The following is a 26906-nucleotide window of genomic DNA, read 5'->3' as shown; positions in this document are numbered from 1 at the left end:
AGTGTATCCCCTGAGAAGGATCAGTACTGCTTCAATGGACCACCTATTCATCAATCCACCCAACCACCCCCTCCCCACTTATGTGATGAAGGGCAGTGTCAGAATGACAGCCTACTGCCATTTGGGAGCTGATGGCACATCAGAGACTGCTGTTGGCACAGGTGTGCAGTGTATGTCATGTGTGTTATCAGAATGGGAGAAGGAACTCGAGCAGGAAGTACCAGAATGATTACTGTTATGTTACAGCAGCACTCACTGATCATGTTATACTTCCATAAGGATTGTTATACTACTGTTGTACATAACTCTGCCAGCCTGAGCTATTTAATATTATGCTATTGTTTGCCATAATCCTGCCTGTCTTATCCTGACCAGTTTAATCATATGCTATTTTTGTCCCATCCCTGCCTGACTGAGCAGTGTAGAGCTATGGCATTGTTTTACCAGATAGACCTGTTTAGTATTATGATAATACTCCCATTATGGATAATGAGTATAGCTAATGTGACTGGTTTTAGTATTACAATAATACTCCCACTATGGATTAGAAGTGTAGTTCATGTGACTGATTTCTCTCACCTTGCCATTCTCATCTGTGAAGTATTAAGACACCTTTCTTAAGACCTGAATATGTCCCATTGTTCCACATAATCCTATCCATGTAATTTCGCTATACTCCTGTCCCTAAATTTTGTCGGCATGGTATTATCATGCCGCGTCCTACAAACTTGGAAGTATTACACTTACTCCCTAATCCTGTCATCCTGACATAACTAGCATTATGCTGCTGCTGTGACAGATCCATAGCAGCTTCATTTAAGTATTACAGTGCTTCTCCTGCATCACCTTGCCATTTTAAATTGCTTCATACTGTCATACTGCTGTCTTTAATCCTGCCCTATTAATTTAGTCGGGATCATGCTACTCTCCCTAATGCTAACACCAAGATCTGCCTAAAATAATGCCACTGCTACATCGAGTCCTAGCAACTTGGCTTATTAAGATGTATTCACCGCCTACCTGTTAACTATTATAATACTTCTCTGCATAAGAGTGCGAGCTTGACATGCCCAGGACTACATAGTTACTGTCCCATATCCAGGCTGCTTGACTAAATATCATGGTACTGCTTTGCCATAATTTTGCTAGCTTGACCTGTGCAGCATAGCATTATGATTCCCCTATGCTTTCCAGCCTGAGTTACTACTAGCTTTTTTCACAAATTTGTCATATATTACGAAAACATTTTCCATTCCCATTACTTTCAGATCATGTAAGTCAGAAAATGCCATGGACATGTCACATGGCTAAGATATGTTTTGCTCAGAACCTTAATTTGCTGATCACTAATTTGCAAACAGCTGCCAACTTCCAGTTCTCAGACCCTCTTTCCCTTCCTGTTTGAAAACATCAGGTGAAAAATGATTCTTTCTTGATCTTGTAGTACTAATTATCTGAGGCCTGCCCATTGGGCATCAAGAACGATCTTGTTGTTTGATATGCTGCACTCAAAGTGTACCACTTAAGACTGAGCACATTAATGTTTGCTAATCAATAACTCCCTTTCTGCTACTCTAAGGACATTATATATCATTTTATCTTTTCTCTCCTCACAAAGAGGTGGGTCAATATACAACTCCTCTGCAGAGTACACTGTCATTTCACTGTTTAGTATAACTATAATGCCTCCTGTTGTCCTTGTTTATTCACATTTTGTAATGCAATGATCTCCTATTTTACATCCTTCCCTTGTGTGGTAGTCTGTTCATACCGCAAAACCTCTTAGTATAAGAAATCTTGACAAAACCTAAAGTAATGGTGGGGAAAAGACCCAAAATAGGAACACATTTTAAATATTGATCTCTATAAACTCAGAAAGTTGCTAGAATAACAGGATTTGCATCAGTGTTCATTTTCTGTTGGACTTAAAGTCTTAAACTCAAATGTATGTCATTATTTAGTGACGTAAATGCTCAGTGATTTGCCAGAAAACCACAAATGTTATGAGAAACAGACAAAAAATATGAGGCAAAAATCTGGACAGCTGAGACTGTCAGGTTTACATCCTAGTCATGGTTCCATGTAGAACATGTTCTGATTACTGTCACAGTATCAATAATCTGTTCTTTCCTGAATTTCACTAACTTGGGTAGCTTTCACCAAGAATTTGGGAACCAGTACTTAATAAATTCCATTATTCTTTTATCTTGAGCACTTTTTTCTTATCCATGCATGTACACCTTTGTCTTTCCATTTAGCACTAATTTTCTTGTAATCTGTTTTCCATTTCTAGAATCTGTATTACTAACTGACTTGCTATGTTGAAGGGGTTAAGACAATGTTGCTTTAATGTGTTTTCTCCTCATGTCAGCATCCCTACATATTAGTAAGGGAAATGTGCCCCCCAGTTTTAACCCCATTTGAACCGAGTGTCACACAGAAAAGTAATACATTACAACAATATTAAATAATATGGGTCTATATTAGAACACCGAACATTTGAAATGTCGGGTGTTCTAATATCGAACCGTTTTCAGCGAACGCTGTAACTATCGAAGTAACAGGAAACCAAATTATTTCCTAGGGAAATAATTTGGTTGTCCGTTTCTTTTGCTTCGGTAATTTCAGCTCTCTGGTGGAAAGTTACGGGTCGGGTTCAAGTAAGTGTGCGATTGTGTGGAAGTGTGGGTTATGGTGGGTTAGGTGAGTTAGGGTTAGGGCGCAGGTCAGGTAAGTGTGCAATTGTGTGGACATGTGGGTTAGGGTGGGTTAGGTGACACGCTCTACCTTTTTTGGTACACCCAGAAAAACATAAATAAATGCAAAGACTCTGAACCAGTCAGTCTGCACCCCAACTAGAGGAGAGAAAATCCTGAACTTGGTTCTTACAAATATGTTCAGCTCTATTCCACACCAGTTGTGTATGTAACTCCTTCCTACATCATATTGATCATAAATCAGTTAATTCACCATAAGACTAAAGCCAGAAGCATCCGCAAATACCTTGGTATTTAGAGATTATGCGAATCTACAAAACCTGAGTAATGATCTGGTTAAATTCAATATCCCCCTACAACCTGAAGGTCCTTATTACATATGCAGAAACTTTCAATGCCAAATTCTATGCATGTGTCCCCTCTGAAGTGAGTACAATGCCAAATTTAAAAATAAACCCCTATGCTGAATCCAAATATAAACAGGCTCTACAATAAAAGAAAAAGAAGTATTGCACACAGCAATATATGTAAGTATCAAGATGTCACAAATGCTCTTACTAAACTTAACAAGGATCTTCAATCCCTGATCAAATCAACCAGAGTTAGATACGAGGTAAAAGTAGCTACCCAGGCAAAAGACAAGCATAAAGTTTTCATTAAATATGTTAGAGACATCAGAAACAATGCCTTGCACTGCAAGGAGCTAATAGCAAATGATATCACATACTCAGACCCTGAGGAAATACCCAGTCTACAAACAGATGAATTTAGCTCTAACATCACCCCCCATCTCTTCCCCTACTTTTACAGATAACATACCTGCATCTATACCCCCTTTTCTGAATCTCTCAAGAACAAGTCCCGAAACCATTTTCCAAGGTCAAGAACACTGCTTCTATGAGGACGGATAACATATCTGGCTGCCTTCTGGCCCGCATGAAACAGGACCCGTCAAACCATCTCTTGAGGTTAGTCAGTATCTGTCTCCAAACAGGTTTTGTCCTGGACAAATGGGGAGCAGCAAAAGATGGGGCATCAATGGACCTGGACAATTATATACCCAAAAGATTGACCAACCTCATCTGTAAGGGTATGCAAAGGGTCATTATGAAATTAACAAATAAGGATATAGGTAAGCTAACAAACTCTTGACTCAGGACAGTTTGGTTTTGTCATGGGTAGATCCTGTCTGCTTAATCTGGTCTACTTCTTAAAGAAAGTTACAGAAGCAATAGATAAGGGAAAGTCAGTGCAAACCACATATTTCTATCTCACAAAGGTGTTGGATGGCTCCCTATTGAAATGTCTGCAATCAAAATGCTGAGTACTGAAAAAAAGGCCAAATACCAACAGAAGAGCGAATCTCAAGCATTGCTCTTCTCCTTAAAACATTTGTTACACACACACACCCCTCCTGAACGAATATATACCAACACTGATCTCACCATATCTCAAAGAGAATATTCCAATAATGGCATCTCAGACTTAGTATATGCAACTCAGCCATTCAGTCTCCATGTTTCAGGACTCACTCAAGCAGGGCCCTTCATTTCAAATGGTTACTGTATTTCACACCATTCCATATTCAGATAGTGTTGATAAACTGTCCCAACTAGATGTTAATCCTTATGTAACTCATTGGACAGCAAATTAGCTCACAAATAAAACCCAGGAAATTAGGGTAGTCAGCTTTACTTCCTCCAAAAGACCTGCCAATAGTGGTGGACCCTAGGGTTCAATTTCTGGACCAATCCTCTTTGGCATTTACTTGTTGGTGGTCAAAGCTAATGTAAAGGGCTTGTGGTTGACCAAGTCTGCAGATGACTGTAAACTTGGTGTCATCATAAACTCTCCACAGGTTGCCAAGATCCTTCAAGAGGATAACCATGAACTAAAATTAAATGTAAAAAAAATATATAATAGTCTCCTTCCTTGGGCAAGCATGACATCCATAGTAGCTGTCACATTCACAACACATCCCCAAAAATTGAGTCAGGAGTTAGAGACCTGAAAACCTATGTGGACAACAGTCTGTCCTTCAATCACTATGTATTCACTATTAAAAGAAGGTCCTTTTTCATGTTGCTGCATATTAATTAGGCTACGCTGTCCAGGTACAGAGATTTTATCATTCCAGTGCACTCGGCACTTATTAGGCTATCATTGAGTATAATGTCCTCCTTTGGTATGTACCTGCCCAAACACTTAACACAACTTAAACAACCACAACATTTTCTCACCAAGAAAATCAAGGCCCTAAATCATAAAAACTACATTTTCCATCTCAAAACCTTGTCATTCTTCTCAGTATCCTACAAGTTACTGAAGAATATTCTCTGCCTCACATACAGAGCTTCAAATGACCCTATCCTCTCTAATCTGCTGTACACATTCTCTAGTCAAATGGTGGAATAAACACCTACTCAGGAGATCTTAATCTTTTCTGAAAAATAAAAAGAGCATGTTGGAAGGGTACATAAATATCACAGAGAATACCAGTTCCTTGGAATTGTCTTCCTCTCCATGTTAAGCAAAGTACTTCCCTCACTCTATTTAAATGTTATCTGGGTAAATAGATGGAAAACTGCAAATTCACCCCAGGTTTAGCTCTAGGATATTTGTACTTAAATTGCATGAGCTAAAAACTTCATGGAATGCAGGATTGGCTTCCAAAGATCCTCATGGATCAATTGCCTAGCAAGTACCCATGAACCTATGATGATATAGTGTACTACATTAAGAAGAAAAAAGGGCTACTTCTAAGACCTCCTCCCAAAATCATTGTAAAAGTTCAAATTAAAATCACAGCCTGCAACTTTAAAATCTGATCTGTTGAAGTTATGGCCACCAGTAGAAAGATCTTCCATGACATGCTTATTATGTCCACTAACTAAAATGCACAAAGGATATGTGTGTCAACATATTACTCAGGAAACTAAGGACCTAGGAGAAAGAAAGGCCCTTAAAAGGAGACCTAAAATGGCAGAGTCCTTCAGTAATTGCTAAATTACCAATTGCTGAGTTAAGGTTTAGCTACATGGAATGCGAAATTCTTATCACAAGTACATTACTGACTTAATGACTGAAATGCAAATCACATAACTGTCACAGATAAAATCTTCCAGAGAGACAATTTTCAGAGAAATATCAAGCTTTTCAGACCAGATAGAGAATCTCTTCCACTTTTCTTCATACGTGATCCTGGTAAAGAGGTCTAGTTAAGTTAAGCATGGTGGCAACAGATAAAGTTACTGAAGTAGCCATTCCCTAAACCAGAATCAGTCCTTGCTTCAAGGTGGTGAAGCTCCCAATCTGCTAATTTTGAATACACCCGTGACTGCCACAGATTGAAAACAATGGTAGTACAGGCCTTTGTGGTCAGGAAAGTGAAAAGGTGGTCACCCAAATCCTGGCCAATTCTTCCCAGAGATGATAGACCCAGAAAGGCATCAGTTAATAAAGCAAATCCCAAATCCTCTTCAAAGTCTCACAAAACTAATTAGCTCCACAACCACTGCACTTCACTGTACCACTCATCAGTTCATTGTTTGTCCCTTTTTATGTGAGATATTTTGGAGTTATAATTTTTTTCTGCAAATTAATTATTTGTTCAGTAAAGTACAAATGTTCTGAGAAATAATAATTGACAGCAATCTAGTGGCACTATTTTATGAATATCTTCTAGATACTTGTTTTTTTCTGTGCAGAAAAAATTAATATCTGTGATTAGGAGAAAAAATATATGACCTTCAAAAAAAGTATATTAGAGCTTCAAAATGTGAAAGTAGAAATTAAATGCCAGATTTGGGAAAGATAATAAGATGTATAAGGGTACAAGTTACTGCAGAAAAAAAATGAAACCTTGAGAGATATTTAAAAGATGCTGCATTTTACTACACATATTTATTTCTATAGTTATTGACATTTGTTTACTGGGAAAGTCTGACTGGTCACATGTGCCTTTTTCAGCAGTGGCCCAGACAGAAAACTCCAAGGTATCATATTTATTGTAATCAATATTTACAAAGACAATTTTATAATGCAGTTTCAGTGAATGCATAGTCTAATAGCCTGTATAATAAAAAGTGATTCACAAGCATTAACTTTACAAGCCTTGAAATGAGACTTTACAGAGAGAAGAGTGGTGTATAAGATAGGCAGGAGTCATTTAAGAAATACAATAAAGTGAGGTACTAGAGGAGATGAACACGTTTGAGTGTTAACAGAGAAGTTGGGATGGAATAGTAATTTGGTTGTTCTAATTAGAAGTGGATATAGTAGTTTAAGAAGTACAATAAAGTGAGATATACTGTTATTACACTTTTGTCTAAAAAATGGCATTTGTAGTAACAGTGGGTTCCACAATTTACTGTCCTGTTTGGAAAAAAACAAAGAGATATTCAAAATGGGAGCTAATAATTACAAAACCTTCTACTAGTTCACCCAAAGGATATTCGTATTTGGCACAATATATGGCAAACATTCCAACCTCTAATACAGAAATAAATAGATTATGATGGCAGATAAGGACACTATCCCACTGTTCTGTCATTTACCTATTGGAAAAGATTCATCCCCACTTAGCTAACACATTACCTGCCTCCTAAAGTAATCTGAAGTATGGTTTATGCCTTTCATATTCATTCGTGATTCACTCACTGTTTTAGATTCTGGTCTTTCTTTTGGAAATCTATTCCAATCATCCATTACCTGTTCTATGAAATAATACTTTCTCATAATGCCCCTGATTTGCCCACCTTCCATCGTCATATTCCATTCTATTGTTCTTACATGTGTCTTCTTTAAAAGGCTGTGCACATTTGAACTCAAAATATTTTTCTCAAGACTATACATGAAGTTAATTTAGCCCTGTCTGTATATGACCTTCAGACCTTAAACTTTTGGTTTTGCATGAACTTCAAGCCTGGCTATGTTGCTGTGCTCAAGAGAGTGCCATAACTATACAACTATACATTTTACATATGATACATATATATATATATATGTGTGTGTGTGTGTCTGTGTGTTTTTCTGGAAGTAGTACCAAAGGTTGAAGACAGCTAACACTGACTGACAAAATGTTAAAGCCAACACATCGAGAACACTTTCATCAACATACCAGGACACATGCACCAAGAAACAACCTTGGCGCATGCAAAATTTAAACTTAATAAAACAAATAAAAACATTGTTTTTTTAAAGGGGGCAAGCCCTCCTGCACACACTGCTAATTATATCTACTAGCTTTGAGATCACACAGACACTGGGTAAAGGCATATTAGCCAACCCTGGGAAAACCTGTCAACAAGCTGCTACTAAACAGCTGTCGACCAAACACAACTCAACCTTCTGCAGGGAACCCATATTGGAAGATGCTGACATCTGTGCAATCACTGAGACATGGCTCAAGGCCACAGACAGCACCCAGGCCATGCAAGGCTACAATGCCTTCCACACATTCAGACCCCAAAACGAGTCTGAAAGAACCAAAGCTGGAGGTGTATCCATCTTCATTAAAACAAAATTCACCTCAAGACTGGTAAAACAGTATGACCCTCTTGACCTACTCTAGGTCCAAATAACTATAGGTAAAACACCCTACTGCATCCTTGCTAGCTACAGGTCCCCTACCATGAATCAAGAGAAGCACACCGCCAACCTAGACTTACTAGAGTCACTCACTATACAGCCAAATATGTTAGTCTTTGGTGATTTCAGCTATGCTTCCATCGATTGGGCGACATATAGGGTGATTTCAGTTACCTTCCATCAAATGGGCAACATACACGAGCACAAACTTGCTATCCCTGAGATTCCAGGACTTTGTCAATATAAATGCCTTGAAACAGCTAGTTTGCACTCCCACAAGGGGCTGAAATGTCCTAGACTTAGTACTTACCAACATGGGAGGTCACTGCACTACCCCTTGTGCATTCCCCTCCCTGGTAAGGTCAGACCATAAATCTGTCTCATTTGAAGTAATGAACAGACCTGACACCCCCACAAGAGCAACAAAACTGAAAAATTTCGATAAAGCAAACTACAGCCTACTAGGCGATGATGTAAAAAGTTTCAAACCCCTTGCTAACATAGCCAACAATGACTCCTATGCAGAAAAGTACTACAAAAATGCCCTGTATAACCACCTAAACAACTGTATTGTCTCAGATATACCTGAATAAATCAAAACCAGGTCCTCCCAAAAAAACAGGCCACCCTGGTGGACCTCAAGTATAAATAGGTTATATTTCAAAAAGAAGAAACTGATGTCTGAGAACACGAGGGAAGTTACTTAGCAGAAGAGGAATACCTTCCACAGCTTGAACAAGCAAATCAGATATCTTGTAAAGTCCTCTAAAGCTAGTTATGAAGCTAAATTAGCATCCCTAACTAAAGATAATCATAAAGTATTATTTATCTATGTCCAAAATGTAAAAGGAAATGCCAAATTATGTGCCAAACTTATAAAGGACACTACCCTTCATACCGAACCTGAGGAAACTGCCAACCTGCTAGGTGACAGATTTGGTACAAACCTCAGCCCCCTGTCCCCACCAGCCATACCCCAAAGTTTACCTGACACCAGTTCTCTACCTAGTGTCCCCAAAGAGCAGGTCATAGCTGTGCTCTCCAAGGCCAAAAACACAGCCTCTATGGGACCAAATGACATTCAGGGCTCAGGCTGCTTACTAAACAATCTAAAACAAGACCTAGTGTAACCATTTGGCAATGTCTTTAACATCAGCCTGAGCGCTGGCTTTGTTCCAGCAGAGTGGAGATCAGTGACAGTAATCCCCTTGCACAAACATGGTCCAACAACCTACCCTAGAAACTATAGACCCATAAGCCTAACCAGCCTTATCTGCAAGGGCATGGAAAGAATCATCATGGTCCATATCAACAAGGACATAGGTGACCTTCAAACTCTTGACACAACCCAGTTTCGTTAAGCGTAGATCATGCTTATTGAACCTGGTGAATTTCTTTGAGAATATTACCAAAGCCCTGGATGAAGGCAAAACAGTACATACTGACTATCTTGACTTAGCCAAGTCTTTTGACACAATCACCCACTCAGGTATCATGAAGAAACTCTCCCAGCTAGGGATTAACCAGTACATCACTAGATGGTTAACCAACTGGCTCATCACAGAAAACATACTGTCAAAGTTGGGGATTCTACCTCTACCAGTAGACCAGTTACCAGTGGTCTACCACAAGGGTCTGTGCTGGGTTCTCTGCTGTTTGGAATCTATTTCTTAGAAGTCCAGGTAAAAGTAGATGGCCTTTGACTTACCAAATTCACTGATGATTGCAAACTGGGTGCAATCATTCAGTCTCCAAATGAAATTAACATATTACAGAAGTGGCTAACACAGACAAATGATTGGCGCCAAAGCCATGGACTAAAACTAAATGCAAAAAAAGTGCATTTTCATTCCCTTTAGCAAAGAGGAAGTCCCTGCGAATTACAGTATTAACAGCACCCCCTTAAGCTCAAACCCAGTGGTGCAGTATTTGGGAACACAAGTTGATAGCAATCTAAACTTCAATCCGCATGTGTCCACAGTGGTAAGGAAAGGCCTTCTATGTTGCGCATCTGATAAGTAAGGGCATCACCTCCAAGACTAAGGATGTTATAACTCCTCTGTACTCGACCCTCATCAGACAATTAATAGAGTGCAATGCTGCCTTTTGCATATACCTCACCAGACACCTGCAGTAGCTGGATAGACCACAGAGGCTTCTCACCAAGAAAATAAAGGGTCTCCAAAACATAACCTACTTTGAAAGACTGAAAGCCATGTCATTGTACTTTGTATCCTACAGGTTACTGAAAGGTGACTTGTGCCTGGCCCACAGAACAGTCCCTAACCTTGCCTAATGGAAATGCTGCATATCCACAAATCAAATGGGACAAGAGTCACTCCCTACAGGGATGTCAACCTAGCCTGCAACATTAATAGAACATGCTGGAGAAACAGATATATCTTCCAGAGATTATCGCTCCTCTGGAATAAACTCCCAATTCACATGAAGCAGAGCTCCTCAATAGCCCTATTCAATTGCAACCTAGACAATTGGATGGGAGACCGTAAATTCATGCCAGGGGTGGCATCTATGTCCTTCTTGGACAGGGGAAGCTGGTGCTGATCATAGACTCGCTCTGGTACATGGGTATAACATGGCTAGGCTTGTAAAGGCCCTGGGGCCATTAGCCTAGTAACCTCCCTTGAAGCTCTGAACCTTTAAGATATAGATATATATATATATGTGTGCATGTGTGTATATATATATATATATATATATATATATATATATATATATATATGTGTGTATATATAGATATATATGTATGTGTGTGTGTGCGTGTGTGTGTGTGTGTATATATATATATATATATATATATATATATATATATATATATATATATATATATAAATGAGTAAAAATTGTTTAACCAAACTTATTGTTTGTCAACAAATTTTTTGCTGCATTGCTGTCAGATTTTATTGAATGGTTGGACTAGAAAGAGTATTAATTGCCAAAAGTGTTGAACATTATATGTAAAGTAAGTGGGATTTAGGTACTAATGCCAACGCTTTGATTTGTAAAGTGTGTGTGTGTGTGTGTGTGTGTGTGTGTGTGTGTGTGTGTGTGTGTGTGTGTGTGTGTGTGTGTATACACGCTCATATCTGCCTGAATGTCCTTATGTGTCTTCTTTAGTGGTACTGTTAGGGAAATGGTGTGTAGTACCTTAAATGGGGTTAGAAGAAGACATAAGTGTTTCTCCTGATCGTACCACTATACAGAAAAATTACATCTGCAAATCATCATTCTCCTTTTTTTTTTTTGGTTTAGCCAAATGGAAAAGGAAACCGTTTTACTTTATCAACGGGTGTGGTGATTTATGGATGTAGCATATCGGTGAAAGGTAATTTCATTGAATACTTTCATTGAATTTTGCTTCATTGTAAGGAATATTAATTTTTTTCAGAATATACTTTCATGGTTCTTTCTTTTTATTTAAGCATGCCACAATGTTTCCTTTCTGCTTTCTCATATGGCTTGGTTACCTTTAGACCATCTGATACAAGTACTCGGATTTCTTTAAAAAAAAGACTCTCTTATTCTTTTGTTGCTGATACATTTTATCTACTCCCACCCACCCCACAGACAACAGTAGTACTCTCTTCTGATGGATTTCTGTTTCCTATATGCAGTATTCTAAATTATATTTAATATGCCATGTTTCAGACAACTCCTTCATTCTTCATCTACTTTTGTATCATTGTACCACAGCTTTGTTGTTGTTGTCTTTCGGCTTTTCCCGGTTAGGGGTCGCCACAGCAGAACTCCAGTCCGCTAATGATTGGCAGTAGATTTTCATGAACGTCGAGGTGCCGGCTCGACGTTCAACCTTCAACGAAGGCACGCCCATTTACACAGGTCTTTCGAACACCCACACAACCACGGGGAGGACATGTAGACTCCACACAAAGGCACTCCAGCCAAGAATCGAATGGGAGAATCTCTTGCTGTGAGGCAACAACGCTACAGCTGCACCACCATGGATATCAGCAAAAATGTTTCTTTTAGACATTCTAAAAGGTTACTTAACTGACATTAAAATGATTGATCCCAAGTAGTCATCTGTGATACTCCACTTACTGTAACTGTACCCTCTTGTCTAGACATTGTTTTCCCCATACTGCCATACATTTTTTTCATAACAAGTAGGCTGGTTTCACAGAAGGAATCTCCATCAATGAAGCACAGCCTGGGTTCAAACAACAACATGTAGAACAAATAGATATCTTGCTTATGATGCTGAATAGCGGGAGGCCAGCTGTCTACCCTTAGGTGAAGATTGTGTGTTTGTGCTGCAGGACTGAGGGTATTAGCCTTGTGTAGAAAAAGCACATTTTTGGAAATATGCTGCACAATACCATGCGGAGCTCAGCATGGGAAAGCATATGCTGACTGTAATGCCCTGCACTGCACACCAAATGCAACCATCCCAAGACATGAGAGAGAAAAGATAAAGGGCAGTGGAAATGCATGCAGTGTGACAGCCGCATGCATTTATCCTCCTTCCCGGTAAGCGATTAAACTGGAAAAGTGGTGGCGAGCAAACCCTGACATCACTAAGGGGTACCAGACCAAAAATTTATACAAAATTAGATTTACTATTTGTGTGGTATCATGTCAAATGAATCATTAAACTGTAAGCAATCCATGGCCTCCATTTTTCACATTATGTGCTACTGCCTTGGTTATTCAGCAAACCAGTAAATAACCATATAAGATTTATAAACCAAGCATAGACAGAACATAGTTAATAGGTTTACTATTGAATATGCGAATGCACTGTGTTCGAACGGCCACCCCATTGACGCTTTTGCGTGAACCGAAAGTGCGAAAACTGTTCGCTAGCGAAACCCATTCGACGTTCGACATTACCGGCCGCACAACACCTCCACACCCATGCTACCATGGGTTAGACAGGGGCGAGGTTTTGCCGTTCGCACATGTGGGATTCGGTGTGCCGACAATCGCATTTTCGACTTCGTGCAAGTCGAGTCGCCCATGTAAGGATCGACATTTCAATAGTAAACCTAGTTAACATATGTACACTGCAAATTCCAGCAGAATCTTCTTTTGAAAGCTTTATTCATCTTCATTTGGTACCTCAGTCATGTCTAACAACCTTTTGCATTGAATCTGTATTTTAGTCTTCAAGGCTGTGTGTCATGACCAAAGTACTATGTGGTGATAAACAGTCTGAAACAGCATTCTACTGAAATTGCAGGGTGCATATATTTATTATTGCCTGCTTGCATTTGTTTTGTAAGTTATATAAGCAGTGAACAAATAAAGTGCTGTTTTCTGAAATCTATTAGATTTGTTTGATATTGTCTTCTTGTTATGACTCTATGCTGCTTAGGCTCCGATAGCGAACTAAAATGTTTCAAAGCCTACTAAGACCCCTCATTTCCACAACAAGCCTGCTGCGTACAGACCTAGGTGGTAATGATTTTATCTTCACTATGCGTTTATTTTCCTTTTGTCATTTAGTGGCCACTCCACAACAAGCCTGGTGTGCACAGGAATCCTATGTGCAAATGTTTTCATCTTTCAAGGTGTTTCTGGCCTTTAGTTTGACTTAACAACAGTTGTGTTGCCCTTTGGTATATTACTAGCCATAGCTAGACCTCTAGGCTGCTTCTCTTACTTTTATATATATGCTTGGCTTATATAGTCTTTTCTATAGCAAACATTGGCTATATTTTCTACCTTCTGAATTTAAAAAATGCTCACAGTTTTTCTTTGCAGATTGCCTTCCTGTAGATCCGTTTACACACACACACACACACACACACACACACACACACACACACACACAGCTAGACTGACAGATATAAAGGTAGGTAAACAGGTACCTTAGCCACCTTGTCATATTCATTATTTAATGCCACACACTGGCATGTATTTGCAAACATACACATTTTCTTTTGGAGCATATCAATATTTTGAATCCATCTGTGCACAACACTATGTATGAAGCCGCAGAGCCTCGTTGCTTTTGATGGCACAGTACAGCTTTCCCTTTACATTTACACTTTCCCATTCAGTGCACTAATTACAGGAAAGAAACTGTACATCTCTTGCCTATTTCCCATGGGATTTATCATTTGTATATGTTACGTGTAATATAAAGGAAATCCAATTAAACCAGAAACCTATACTGACATTATATTAATGAAATGATACATACTTACGTTATTAACAACATCAGCAGTTTAACACTATCAGTACACTTACAGTTAAGAAATATTTCAAGATGTGATCTGCTTGTGATTTTCTTAAGACATAAAATATTATAAAAATATGTCAGAAATCTACTGACTAATTAAGGATAATCTGTAGTGTTTTGTTACAAAACTGTTCTTTCTGAGTAAGATTTTATATGGTTAACCAGGTGAATTCTACTGTGAACAACAAAGAGAAACTCCTATATATTTTATTTATTTATTTGACATTTGTTGACTGGGTTACTCCGACCGGGCAGCAGCCCATTTTCAGCGGAGGCCTGAGGAGAACTGCTCCAAAAAGTACAAGTAAGAAAAGTAATCATATGACAGAGTTGTAACTAAAATTAGAATAATTACAGTATGTATGCGATGTATGTTGAAACAACATGCTAGAAAATGCTCATTAAATATAATATAGTATGAAGTTTCATACAATCGTAAGCAGAATGCAAAAAATATAGATAAGTTTGTAAAACAAAAAGTAACATTCTCATCCAGAAAAAAGAGGTCATTGTTCCCCTCTACTCATCACTCATTAGACCCATTATAGAGTACAGTGCCCCTTTTGGTATGTACCTCAAAAGACATCTACAACAACTGGAGAGGCCACAGAAATACCTCACAAAGAGGATTACTGGCCTCAAACAGATGCCCTATGCAGAACATCTCAAAAAAACTCCAGCTTTAGTCCGTTGCATATCACCTACTCAGAGGCGATTTCTGCCTAACATACAAAGGTATGTCAAACCCAGAGCTGTTGGACATGCTCCACTTAAAGAAATCCCAATCTCTCCAAGCTACACACTGTAGGGACCTAAACCTTGTCACCACAATAAACAGAACATACTGGGGGGATAGATTCCTGTCCCAGAGACTTCCCATACTCTGGAACAGACTACCTATGTCAAACAGAGCTCCTCATTAGCACTCTCCAAGAAAAATCTTGATGACTGGATGGGAAATGGGAAATTCACCCCAGGGATCACTTCTGTGGCTCTGCTCGACACGGGCATAGGAAAATAATTTTCTTGTGTGGCGAAAGCCAGGGTACCTTTTTGGCTAGGCTTATATAGGCCCTAGGGCCAATAGCCTAGTACCTACCTATGAAACTATAACAAATATATAAACAGAAGATTGGCCCAGGGAAAGAGCTAATTTCCAAGACTGCAGCTGTAGAAGCTGTAGGAACTACTGACTATTAGCAGACTTTATTAGAAGCAGAGGCAGAGAGGTAGGAGAAAAGGTTGCTGCAATAGTATTATAGGAGAGGAGGTGGATTAAGTTGGGTCATAGTTTGAAGGCTGCCAGCCTAGCCAGATAGAATTTTATAGATAATTCTAGCATTTGTAAATATTAATGTAAGACACAGGCTTGTTGTCTTAAATGGAAAAAACTGCTGTTAGATGTGGAACTGAAAAAAATGAAACAACAGTGCTCTCTGCTGGCCACGTAAAACATGTTGTGACACTTTGATCTAAAGTTGGTTCCGGCCTGTCTAGATGAAGACATTCTTTCTATTGTTTTTAACCAAGCATTAAATTGCTAGATTTAAACATGCAAATGTATTTTTATTGCTCTGCTTCCTGACCAGCTGCATGATAACAAAAGGAGATGTTAAGAATGTAAACGTAGTTTTTGTTAGCCTGGGAACCCAGGAAAGTGTGAAGAATGATGTAATGGGAACCAGGAATGTGATTTTAAAAACAGAGAGAATCAGAGAGCTTTAAGCATTTTTGTCTTCCCTATCCAACTCATCAGCACTCTGCCAGTTTCTATAAGTAAGTTTATCTTAGACTTGTGTTTTCTCTTAGAAATAGCTAGAAACTAGAAAGATTATACCAAGTGTTTTTCTATGATGTCAGAACTGTACTACTGAATTATTTTAAGTATTTCAATGTGATTTCTGAACTCTTGACTAGCACTATAGCTTTAGCCCTGGGCGAAACTACCAATTGGATAATAATATTGCACAGTAATAATTGGACACCATTTTAAGAGCCTTTGAGTAGCTGATAAATATTAGCTGGGTGGTGGCAGTGATTTCTACTGTATAGTCTGGGTAAAAGGGGTACAGCTGGAGAACCTGTGCTAGCCTTCCCCAGGAATGTCTGTGTGGTTTTATAAAACTCTTATCTCAAAGTGTGTGTGTGTCAGCTACTTGGGCAGGGACACAGGCACTGGTTGGACAAAGAGGGTGCTGGAGGTCTTAGCTTGCCCAGCTGGCTGAGATCTGGACCCTATAGCTGTGCCAGCGGGGAGTCTTATTGGGGACCTGGAGATCAAGAGAGTGACCAGCCCCAGACTGACTGTGATCCCTGTGTGCTCTTAAGGGAAATTGCATTTTACTGTGTGCATTTGTTATCCTTTCCTCCTCTATGAGATGCCCCTCACTGATGTTAGTGGTGAGGATTGAGGCTCCTTGACTTCTGGTCCAGGGCACGGGCATCACATATTAATTGTTTGGCAGTGGTGGGATATCCACATTACATATTAATTGGTGGCAGTGGTGGGATTGAGGCTTCTTGATTGCTGGGCCAGGGCACGGGGGTCACATATTAATTGTTTGGCAGTGGTGGGATATAATACCCTCAGAGAATGGACAGCTCAACCTTTCTGCAGAGGACTTAAAAATCCATCTGGAGCTAGAGAGACTTGAGTTGGAGGCCATGCATGTGAAAATAAAAGCAACTGAGAGACTGAGGCATCTAGAGGCTGTGGAGAATGAGAAACTGCTACACCTGGAAGCTGAGGAAAAATAGAGGCAGAGGCAGCCTGAGAAGGAGATGCTGACTCTTCACCAGAGTCATGGAGGTAATGGGGAAGGGAGTAACCTAACCCCAGAAGCACAACAGGTCAGTAAATTTCTTCCGCAGTTTAAAGAGGGGGATAATTTTGATAGTTTCATTCATATGTTTGAGAGGGTATGCAAACAGTATGGTGTTGACCAAAGGCTCTGGGTATGGTTCCTGACCCCCTTACTTCATGGTAAAGCTGTAACTGTTTTTATCAAAAATCTCTGACGTTGCATGTTTTGATTATACTGCTGTTAAAAAGCATTTGTTAGAATTGTTTAAGCTAACACCTGAAATGTAAAGGAAAAGGTTTTGTGAGCATAGATGCAAGGCAGATGAAAGTGTGTGTGAATATGTTGCTGAACTGAGTACTTATTTCCATAGGTGGGTGAGTGGATGTCAGGTCACCATTTTTGAAGGGCTGGCAGACCTTCTGGTGAAGGAACAAGCCCTTAGCACTTTGCCTGAGGACATGAGTATCTGGTTAGCTGACAGACAATGTGCTACTTCAGATGAGTTGGGGAAGAAGGGAGACCTATACCTGGCAAGCAGGGCAGCCTTGCACCAGAAAGGGACCCCCAGTATTGCTCATGGGTCTAAAGCAACCCATGGTGGGCAGCACAGACTGCCCCAACAGAATCTGCCAGTAGCAGGGGAAGCCACTAGTCCAGGTACATGTCCAGGAGCTAGGGTTAAATGTTTTGAATGCAACCAGTGGGGCCATGCAGCACATAGGTGTCCACAGAGGCAAGATGGGGAACAAAAGGTGAGGGAGCCAGTAAGTGGGAAAGACAAAATTCCAATAGTAGGTTGTCTTGAGATAACAGGGGTACCAAACTACCATCTTGCAGATGTCCTGATAGGGAAGGATTTGGATGAGGTAGTACCATGTGCTTATGCAGTTACACACAGTCAGGCTAGGAGACAAGAATGTGGGTCTGGTAGCCTGGGGGGAGACAGATAACCAAAAAACAAGTGCCAACTTCCAAATTCACTAAACGAAAAACTCAGTAGGAAAAAAACACTTTAATGCAAACAGCAGAGCTTTCTGATGCAATCCTTCATCAATACTAAAATACAATGGTTCTTACTCTTTATATATAGGTCCAAACAGGTCATATGACCAGCAGCCAAAAGATCATATGACCTAAATATTTAAATACATCAATATAAAACAAATATAGAATGTATAAAAAATAAAATATATAAAAAACATATGTGAAACATATAGAACATACTAAATACAAGTATGTATATCAATGACATATGTATAGTTAAAAGCTGAAGAACATATTTATATATCATAATCTAGACCTACTAAGCTTAACCAAAACTGGTTTAAGGCTAACCATACTATTTAAGCCAGGTGCAGAATCACTGGCCAATCTCAAAATCCACCCATATTCTTTGATTTCCAAACTATTATTTACATCCCCACCTCTGGGGGAGGGCTGAACAGAATCTATAGCCCTAAACTTAAAGGAATGTTGCTGTCCACACTCCAATATATGTCTATATAGGACATTCCTATCCATACATCTCCTAATTTCAGATTTGTGTTCTGTAATCCTTTCCTTAAGCTTACGTGTAGTTTTGCCTATGTAGAAAGACTCGCAGGCTACACAAGTAGCCAGGTATACCACATGCGTCGTTACACAGGTTGCTGTTACGTTAAACCTAAACATCATCCTATTTACCGGATGTTCAAATGTACCCGTCTCATCATCAATAATGTCCTCGCAACATGAACAATTGTAACATTTACGTGTGCCAGGACTACCAAATAGGGATGTATTATTACTAGTAGGAAAGTCTTTATAGCACAATGAGCTCTTGAGAGTTCTCATATTTCTATAGGCAAAAAAAGGTCTATTACCTAATATCCAAGAAAAACCACTGTAAAGCCTGGAAACACCAAACAGTTCCTTTATTTCTTACACACAATTCTCTCAGTACAGCTGATTGAGCGCTTTCATCCCCAGAAGGGATTTCATCAGAATCTGTCTCTACTACTACTATCCCCCTTAAATAGTCAAGCTAATAGATTAATTGATCAATTTACTTACTAATTATTACAATTTTTTTAAAAAAACAGAACTTAAAAAAGCAATAATAGTTAAAATCCATAAACAGTATGTTAATTCTATCCCTACCTATTCTATTGCAAATTGCTTATTCCCAACTTTTATGTTCCTTAAAACACTGTCATAAAACACTTTATAAATACAATAAGTGTCTTTAAAAATCTTTTTAAAAAAAATCCCAACAGACAAAATTAGACAAAATCTGTTATTAATTCACTTAGAATGTTCAGATTTTTTATGAAATAGAGGTTTGATGGAAATAATTTCATTCAATCCAGGTGGTATACATGCCTGCAATTTAATCTGCCACCTGGTTTCTCTTTCTTCAATATAATTCCTATAATTTCCACCTCTTGGATCTTTAAGAACTTTTTCCAAAATGCAGAACTTAAATTCCTTACAGGATTGCGATTCACTTATATGTTTAAACAATGCATTGTTAGTATTTTGTCCTTTAATGTCATAGCCATGTTCGTAAACCCTGTCCCTCAGCCTTCTCTCTGTTTTTCCCACATAAAAGCTGGGACAGGATTTACACAATGCCAAATAGACAATGCCCATGGTTTGGCAATTGCCTTTTTCTGGTCTCACTATTGTCTTTAAACTATTGTTCAACATTACGTTCTTATCCTGACATATAAATTTACACTGAGAGCAATTACCACATCTTCCAGTACCACCACCCACAGTGTTCACTCTCATCATTTAAAAGTTCTTTTTCAAGTTTAACCCTAATTTATAGACACAATTTGGAGTATCCCCTCCTATTTTCCACAATTTTGGGTTGTTCTTCAAGATTGACCAATTTTTTGTCATGATTTTCTTCACATCATTAACTTGTTTTCCAAAAGGTAAAATCATAGCTCTTTCATAATTTTTATTGTTATTATTTTGATTACCTTGAATCTCAGTGGCAGAACTTTTTTCTTTTATACCTTCTTTGTTACCCAATAATGGAATATACTTCTTTCCCCACTCTTTTTTAACACCTTCAGCGTAATCCCTAACTAATTTTTTTGGGTAACCTCTCTCCATAAACATGTCTGCCACCACTTGTAATTCAGTCTCAAGATCTTCCTTTTTTGAGGTAATTCTTGCTACTCTTATAAGCTGACCCTTAACTATACTGTTTTTTTTGTTTCACTGGGTGGTTACTATTATATTGAAGATATGAATTACTAAAAGAAGATTTCCGGTGAATTTTTTATTTCAATCCAGTAGGCTCTATTTCTAAGGAAATATCCAAATAGTTAATTTTCTTAGTGTTGTATACATGTGTAAATCTTAAAAAATTCATACTCTCATTCAAATATTGCACACATTCTCCTATTTTTTCTTTTGGGCCTTCCCACAAGATAAAAATATCATCCAAAAATCTCATATATTGTCTTATAAATCCAGAAAAGTTACTTTTTAGTACCATCTTTTGCTCCCAATTCAGTAAAACAAGTTAGCGAATATTGGCGAATATAGGCAAAAAAGGTCTATTACCTAATATTACTTTCAACTCATTAGAGGCCATTAAAATTAACCAATTCTTAGATACAATTTGTTTAATAGAAGGAGTTCTCGTACTAAAAGAGGTCACATACCTGATTACTGTTTTATATAAACTGGATGAAGTGTTATTCCCCCATGTCTGAAGTATTTGTAAGAAAAACTGGCCCCAACACCGTCTTTCTATCCTCTGACACTTTCCTTTTCTCATCAAGCAATAACATATTATCATATCCACTAAAAGCAAAATCTGCTAGCATGTCATCCAACTGTTTATCAAAGCACTGGTCATCAGTGTTGAATCTACTCAGTCTACATAACTGAGACCTTACAGTGCTTCTAAAAGTATGTGGTGCATGCATGCTACTAGCATGTGTATACCTTCCCGCACAAACATCTTTCCTATATAAATTGGTGTGTATAAGGCCTCCTTCAAGTGTCAAGTTAATATCCAAAAAAGTAATGTCAGTTTCTGAATAACACATTTTAAATTTTAAAAAAGAAGATGCTGAATTTAGATAGGTCATAAATTCATTCAAGTCTACCAATGTGCCTTTCCAAAGCAAAAAACAATCATCCACAAAGCGCTGAAAAAACTTAATATTGTGTCTATATGGGTTAGTATCACTAAACATGTATTTCCTTTCCCACTGGTAAAGTACCAGATTGGCATACGTATTGGCTACGGAAGTACCCATAGCCACACCCGTAAGCTGAAGGTACAGAGAATCATCAAAAAGAAAAACATTATTTTTCAATATGACATCCATAAGACTACATATATTTTCAATTTTACCAAAATCTGGATTGGGACATGATGCCAAAAATTCCCTTAGTAAGTCAATACCAGCATCAATCGGAATGACCGTAAACAAAGATACAATATCCAATGTAACCAAATAGTACCTCTTGACGGCCAAGTCTACCTTTCCTACACTATACCAGACCTTTAGCTTTTGCAGAAAATCAATAGTGTCCTGTAAGATAGAATCACATTCAATAAGGAATGGTTGGAGCTGTCCATGCAAATAAATGGATATGGGCTCAGTCACCCAACCAGCACCTGAGACAATAGGTCTCATAGGTGGATCAGTCATAGACTTGTGAATTTTGGGGATGCCATAAAGTTGTGGAGTGACAGGGCAAGAAACAGTCAAGTAATTAAATAAATCTATATCTATATCACCATGCAGTTGCAGCTCATAAATGACCATGTTCACATACGCAATGCATTTTTTTACATCCATACAGGTAATACATTTAAATGCAACATCATCTAAAAGCAAAAGGGACATGGCTGAAATATATTTAGCCCTCTCCATAAGCACCACTACTCCCCCCTTATCAGCTTGTTTTATTATAATATTTGAGCTAGATTGTAATTCCTTAAACGCTTTAAATTCTTCAAATGTCAAGTTAAAACGTTTTCTACTATTCCTAACAGTACCATTATACAAATTTCTAATTTGAAGCTCACATAAATCGTGAAATGCCTTAACCACTGGTACATTAACCGGAATGAAAGTACTTAAACGTTTGCAGCTTCCCTCTATTGTTGAGGTATTACCAAACAGAAGCTTTAAATTCAACAGTCTTAAAATGGGTGGGGTTAAGTATCTTACAACCATTGAACTTACCAAGGATTACCGGCAGGTTACCTTGACTCCCAGTGCTAGAGAGAAGTCAGCCTTTGTGACTCCTTTTGGCATGTACAAGTTCACAAAGATGCCTTTTGGGATGAAGAATGCCCCAGCAACTTTCCAGAGGTTGGTAGATTATATCCTGGCAGGAGCAGGAGGGTTTGCCCTAGCTTACCTAGATAATATTGCCATCTACAGCCATTCCTGGCTAGAGCACCTTCAACATGTCAGGACAGTGCTGGGCAGACTACAGAGTGCAGGGTTGATCATTAAGCTGAGCAAATGTCAAGTGGGTATGGCAGTGCTCTCTTACCTAGGACATAGAGTGGGGAGTGGTAAGAGAAGGCCAGAACCTGCCAAAGTGGAAGCCATTCAGGCATGGCCTGCACCTGTTACTAAAAAGTCTTTCTGTGTTGGAGGGAAGCCTTCTAGCTTGTCAGTAGGAGTGGTAAGCTCTAGGTAACCTGTCTACCACATAAGGAGTGGTTCTGGCCCAGACTTTGTAGTTATTGGCCATCTGGGAAATCTTTTCCATCTCTCTCAACTTTCTGATTTGAAAGCCCGCATTTGCACTTGTTTCTTTCCTGTAGCTAGTCTAGTGCAGATACAGATTCTTAGTTTTAGCACTTGAATTTGCTTAGTCATGCTCAGCAGTTGTTCAGAACTTGTTGTAAGCACTAAATAAGCTACTAATTACTATAGCACCCAGACTTCCTCATTACTTAGTGGAAAACAGTTTTTGCACTTACTTTCCTCACTTGCTTAGAGAAAAACAGCTCTTGTACTCACTTTCCTCACTTATCTAGAGGAAAATAGTTTTTTTATTCAGGCATGTCCAAGGGTCAGCTCCCAGTGTTATCTCCTGTCAATCTGTTGAATCTGGGCATCTTGGGGCAATGTAGAAATTTCCTCATGTACACAGATAACCCTCTCCTCCTACCACCCAACACTACAACCTGTGAGAGATGCACTTATCTAGCCAAACAGGAGGTAAAGCTCTCTCCAACCAAGACTGAACTTGACATTCAAGAGGAGAAGGTAAACATTTGCACCACAACACACTCATCACATAGTCCCACTAAACCTACACCACCAAAATCCACACATAGAAACACAAAAACATTTGTGGAGGCTCTCAATAATAATTTGCCCAAGCAATAGAGACCTCCAAAGCATAAACGCAAGCAACTTCCACCCCCAACACAACCCAAATGTCAAATTGCCCACAGACTCAGTGTGCCACTCAACCACAGCCAATAAGGCAAAACAACGTATCCAACACACTAGTCATAGGTGACTCTATAGTCAGGCACACTGATGTCCTACTCACCAGGCTAAACAAGGAGAAGGTTACTGTCAGCTGCCTGTCAGGTGCCAGGATCCGCCACATAACCCACGCCCTCAGGTCACTCCACAACAAGTACAAATATGACTCTGTCATTGTCCATATTGGTGTGAACGACCTGAGACGTACCTCCCTGGACTACATAAAAAGAGACATGGAAGAGCTCTCTGATCTTGTAGCACAGGCAGGTATGGCCCTAGCCCTGAGTAACATTCTGCCATCACCCAGAATGATACCGCAGTACAAGGACAAAATTATTGACTTCAACAATTGGCTAAGTTTCTGGTGTCATTCTAAGGGGATCCAGTATTTGTCTGCTTGGGATGACACGGTTGACAGACCATGATGCTTTGCCAAAGATGGCCTGCACCTGTCACCCCTGGGATTCTGGATACTGGCTAAGATTCTTGCCGCCCCTATAGTGCCTTTTTAGGTAAGGTTCAAATGACAAATTCACCACAGTAACAGGAACAGGCAAGCAAAACTGGGGGTAATCCTACTCAATGCTAGAAGTCTAAATCTCAAAATGTAATCACTCGAAGCACTCCTTAAAATGGAGAACATCAATATCTGTGCAGTGACTAAGACCTGGTTCAAGGCTCCAGAGAGCACCCCTGAACTACCAGGTTATAACAAATACCACACTTTTCGGCCATGTAACCTGGACCGGAACACCAAAGGTGGAGGTGTGTCCATATTCATTAAGGATATCCATACCTCCAGGATAGTTCCTCAGCATAATGCATCTGAGGTTATCCAAGTGCAAATAACTCTGGGCAAAACTGCAATCCAGATTGTAGCTTGCTACAGGTCCCCCACCATGCCCCAGGATTCCCACTCCTTTTTTCTTGATGTACTGGAAAATATTAGGGTTCAGCCAAACACCGTAATAATGGGTGATTTCAACTACCCCACTATTAACTGGGAAAGCTACTCGTGTACCAGCTCCTTCACACAACACTTTCTGGAATTCATAAACTCCAGTGCTCTGGATCAACTTAACCACACCCCCACCAGGGGCAACAATATTTTAGACCTAGTCATTACCAACATGAGTGACCGGTGTTCCACACCTGAAGTCAACTCCTCGTTGGTCCGATCCGACCATAAGCTAATCACCCTTGATATCCACATCCCGCCCCACCCCCCATTAAGGAAACCATGGTAAAAAAATTTCTCCAAAGCCAACTTCATGCTTCTTAAGACAGAAGAGGTGAACTTCATGACACCCATGCAGATGGACAGTACAGTTATGACTGCTGAATCTTACACAAATGCATGCTATAAGCACTTACATGAGTGCATGGATCGTGCTATTTCTAACGGAACCAAGATGCTATCCTCCAAAAAAAGGAAGCAAGTCTGGTGGTCCCCTGCCATAAACAAACTCTACAACAGAAGAAAGAAATTGTTGCAAAAAAGAGTAAAATCCCATGACTGGAAGAACTCCCTGGTCAGCCTCAGTAAGAAGCTGAGATCCTTCATAAAATCCTCCACAACTAGTTATGAAAACAAAATCACCACTGATTCTAAAGACAACCGCAAAGTATTCTATAGCTATGTCAAGAATCTCAACGGCAACACTCAGATCTGCTCTGAGTTACAGCACAATGGCACTAAATATACAGAACCAACTGATATTGCCAACATCCTGGCAAATAGGTTCAGTGCTAATTTTACCTCCCCCTCACCCCCCTAAAGGACCCATCTCTATACCGGAAGAATGCAAAGTTCTTGTAATCACGACTGCACAGGTAAAAACCACACTCTCCAAAGCCAAGAACACAGTATTCGTGGGACCTGACAACATCCCAGGCTGCATTCTACATGAACTACAGAATGAACTAGCACCCCACCTAAGCATCATGTTCAATCATAGCCTCACCTCAGGCTTTGTGCCCACTGAATGGTGCACAGCAACAGTTATCCCACTCCACAAAGGGGGAGCCACCATGGACCCTGGGAACTACTGCCCCATTAGCCTAATGAGCCTGGCCTGCAAGACCATGGAACGTATCATCATGGAACTTATAAACAAAGACATTGGTAATCTCCAGACTCTGGCCCTCACCCAGTTCAGGTTTGTAAAAGGCAGATCATGTCTCCTAAACCTGATTGACTTCTTTGAAGCAGTCACCAAAGCCATAGACGAGGGTAAGGTGATTCACACAGCCTAATCTCATCAAGGCTTTAGACACCATCCCCCACTATGGAATTATAGATAAACTCACTAAAGTAGGTATAAATCCCTATGTCACAAGATGGGTTGCTAACTGACTCACTGACAGAACCCACACTGTGAAAGTAGCAGACTCGAAATCTGATTTCAGACCAGTGACAAGTGGAGTACCACAGGGTTCAGTCCTTGGTCCTCTCCTGTTTGGTATCTACTTTTCTAAAGTACAGGCTAACACAGAAGGTCTTTGGCTAATGAAGTTTGCAGATGACTGCAAACTAGGAGCCATAATTGAAACTCCTAACAATGTGGACATCCTACAAAAGGGCCTCACTGAGACAGATGCCTGGTGTCAAAGCCATGGCCTCAAGCTCAATGCCAAAAAGTGCATTGTCATCCCCTTTGGTTAAAACTCTGTACCCATGAGCTACTACATAGGTGGTAGTGTACTTAACACCGACAGTGTGATAAGAGACCTTGGGACACAGTAGACTCTCCTTTGATAATCACATCTCCACAGCAGTCAAGAAATCCTTCTACATGGCACACCTAATCACAAAAGGTTTCTCATCCAGGAAAAAAGAGGTCATTGTTCCCCTCTACTCATCACTCATTAGACCCATTATAGAGTACAACACCCCTTTTAGTATGCATCTCACAAGACATCTACAACAACTGGAAAGGCCGCAGAAATACCTCACAAAGAGGATTGGAAGAAAGTTGTGATGACTATCTCACCCAAAGAGGATAAATACCCATCAGATATAGTTTCATATATACCCATTTCAAATCTAGACCATGATTATAAAGTGTTTATGTCTATACTAGATAAAAGAATG

The 26906-nt window shown here is 39.4% G+C and overlaps 1 protein-coding gene across 1 annotated transcript in view; it reads right to left on the bottom strand.

Moving 5' to 3' along the window:
• LOC122803163 (short transient receptor potential channel 2-like) overlaps positions 1-26906 on the bottom strand; it is a 1104815-nt gene that overhangs the window by 463941 nt on the left and 613968 nt on the right. Inside the window, exon 10 of the mRNA XM_044072780.1 lies at positions 21569-22182. Within this exon, the coding sequence (XP_043928715.1) occupies positions 21569-22182 (614 nt within the window). The remainder of the gene's footprint in view (positions 1-21568; positions 22183-26906) is intronic.

This window comes from Protopterus annectens, chromosome 5.part1 (genome assembly GCF_019279795.1).
Source record: "Protopterus annectens isolate FY-2018-M chromosome 5.part1, PAN1.0, whole genome shotgun sequence".
Lineage (NCBI taxonomy): Eukaryota > Metazoa > Chordata > Ceratodontiformes > Protopteridae > Protopterus > Protopterus annectens.
Note: the sequence above shows the minus strand (reverse complement) of the source record. Positions and strands in the feature narration are given on the sequence as shown.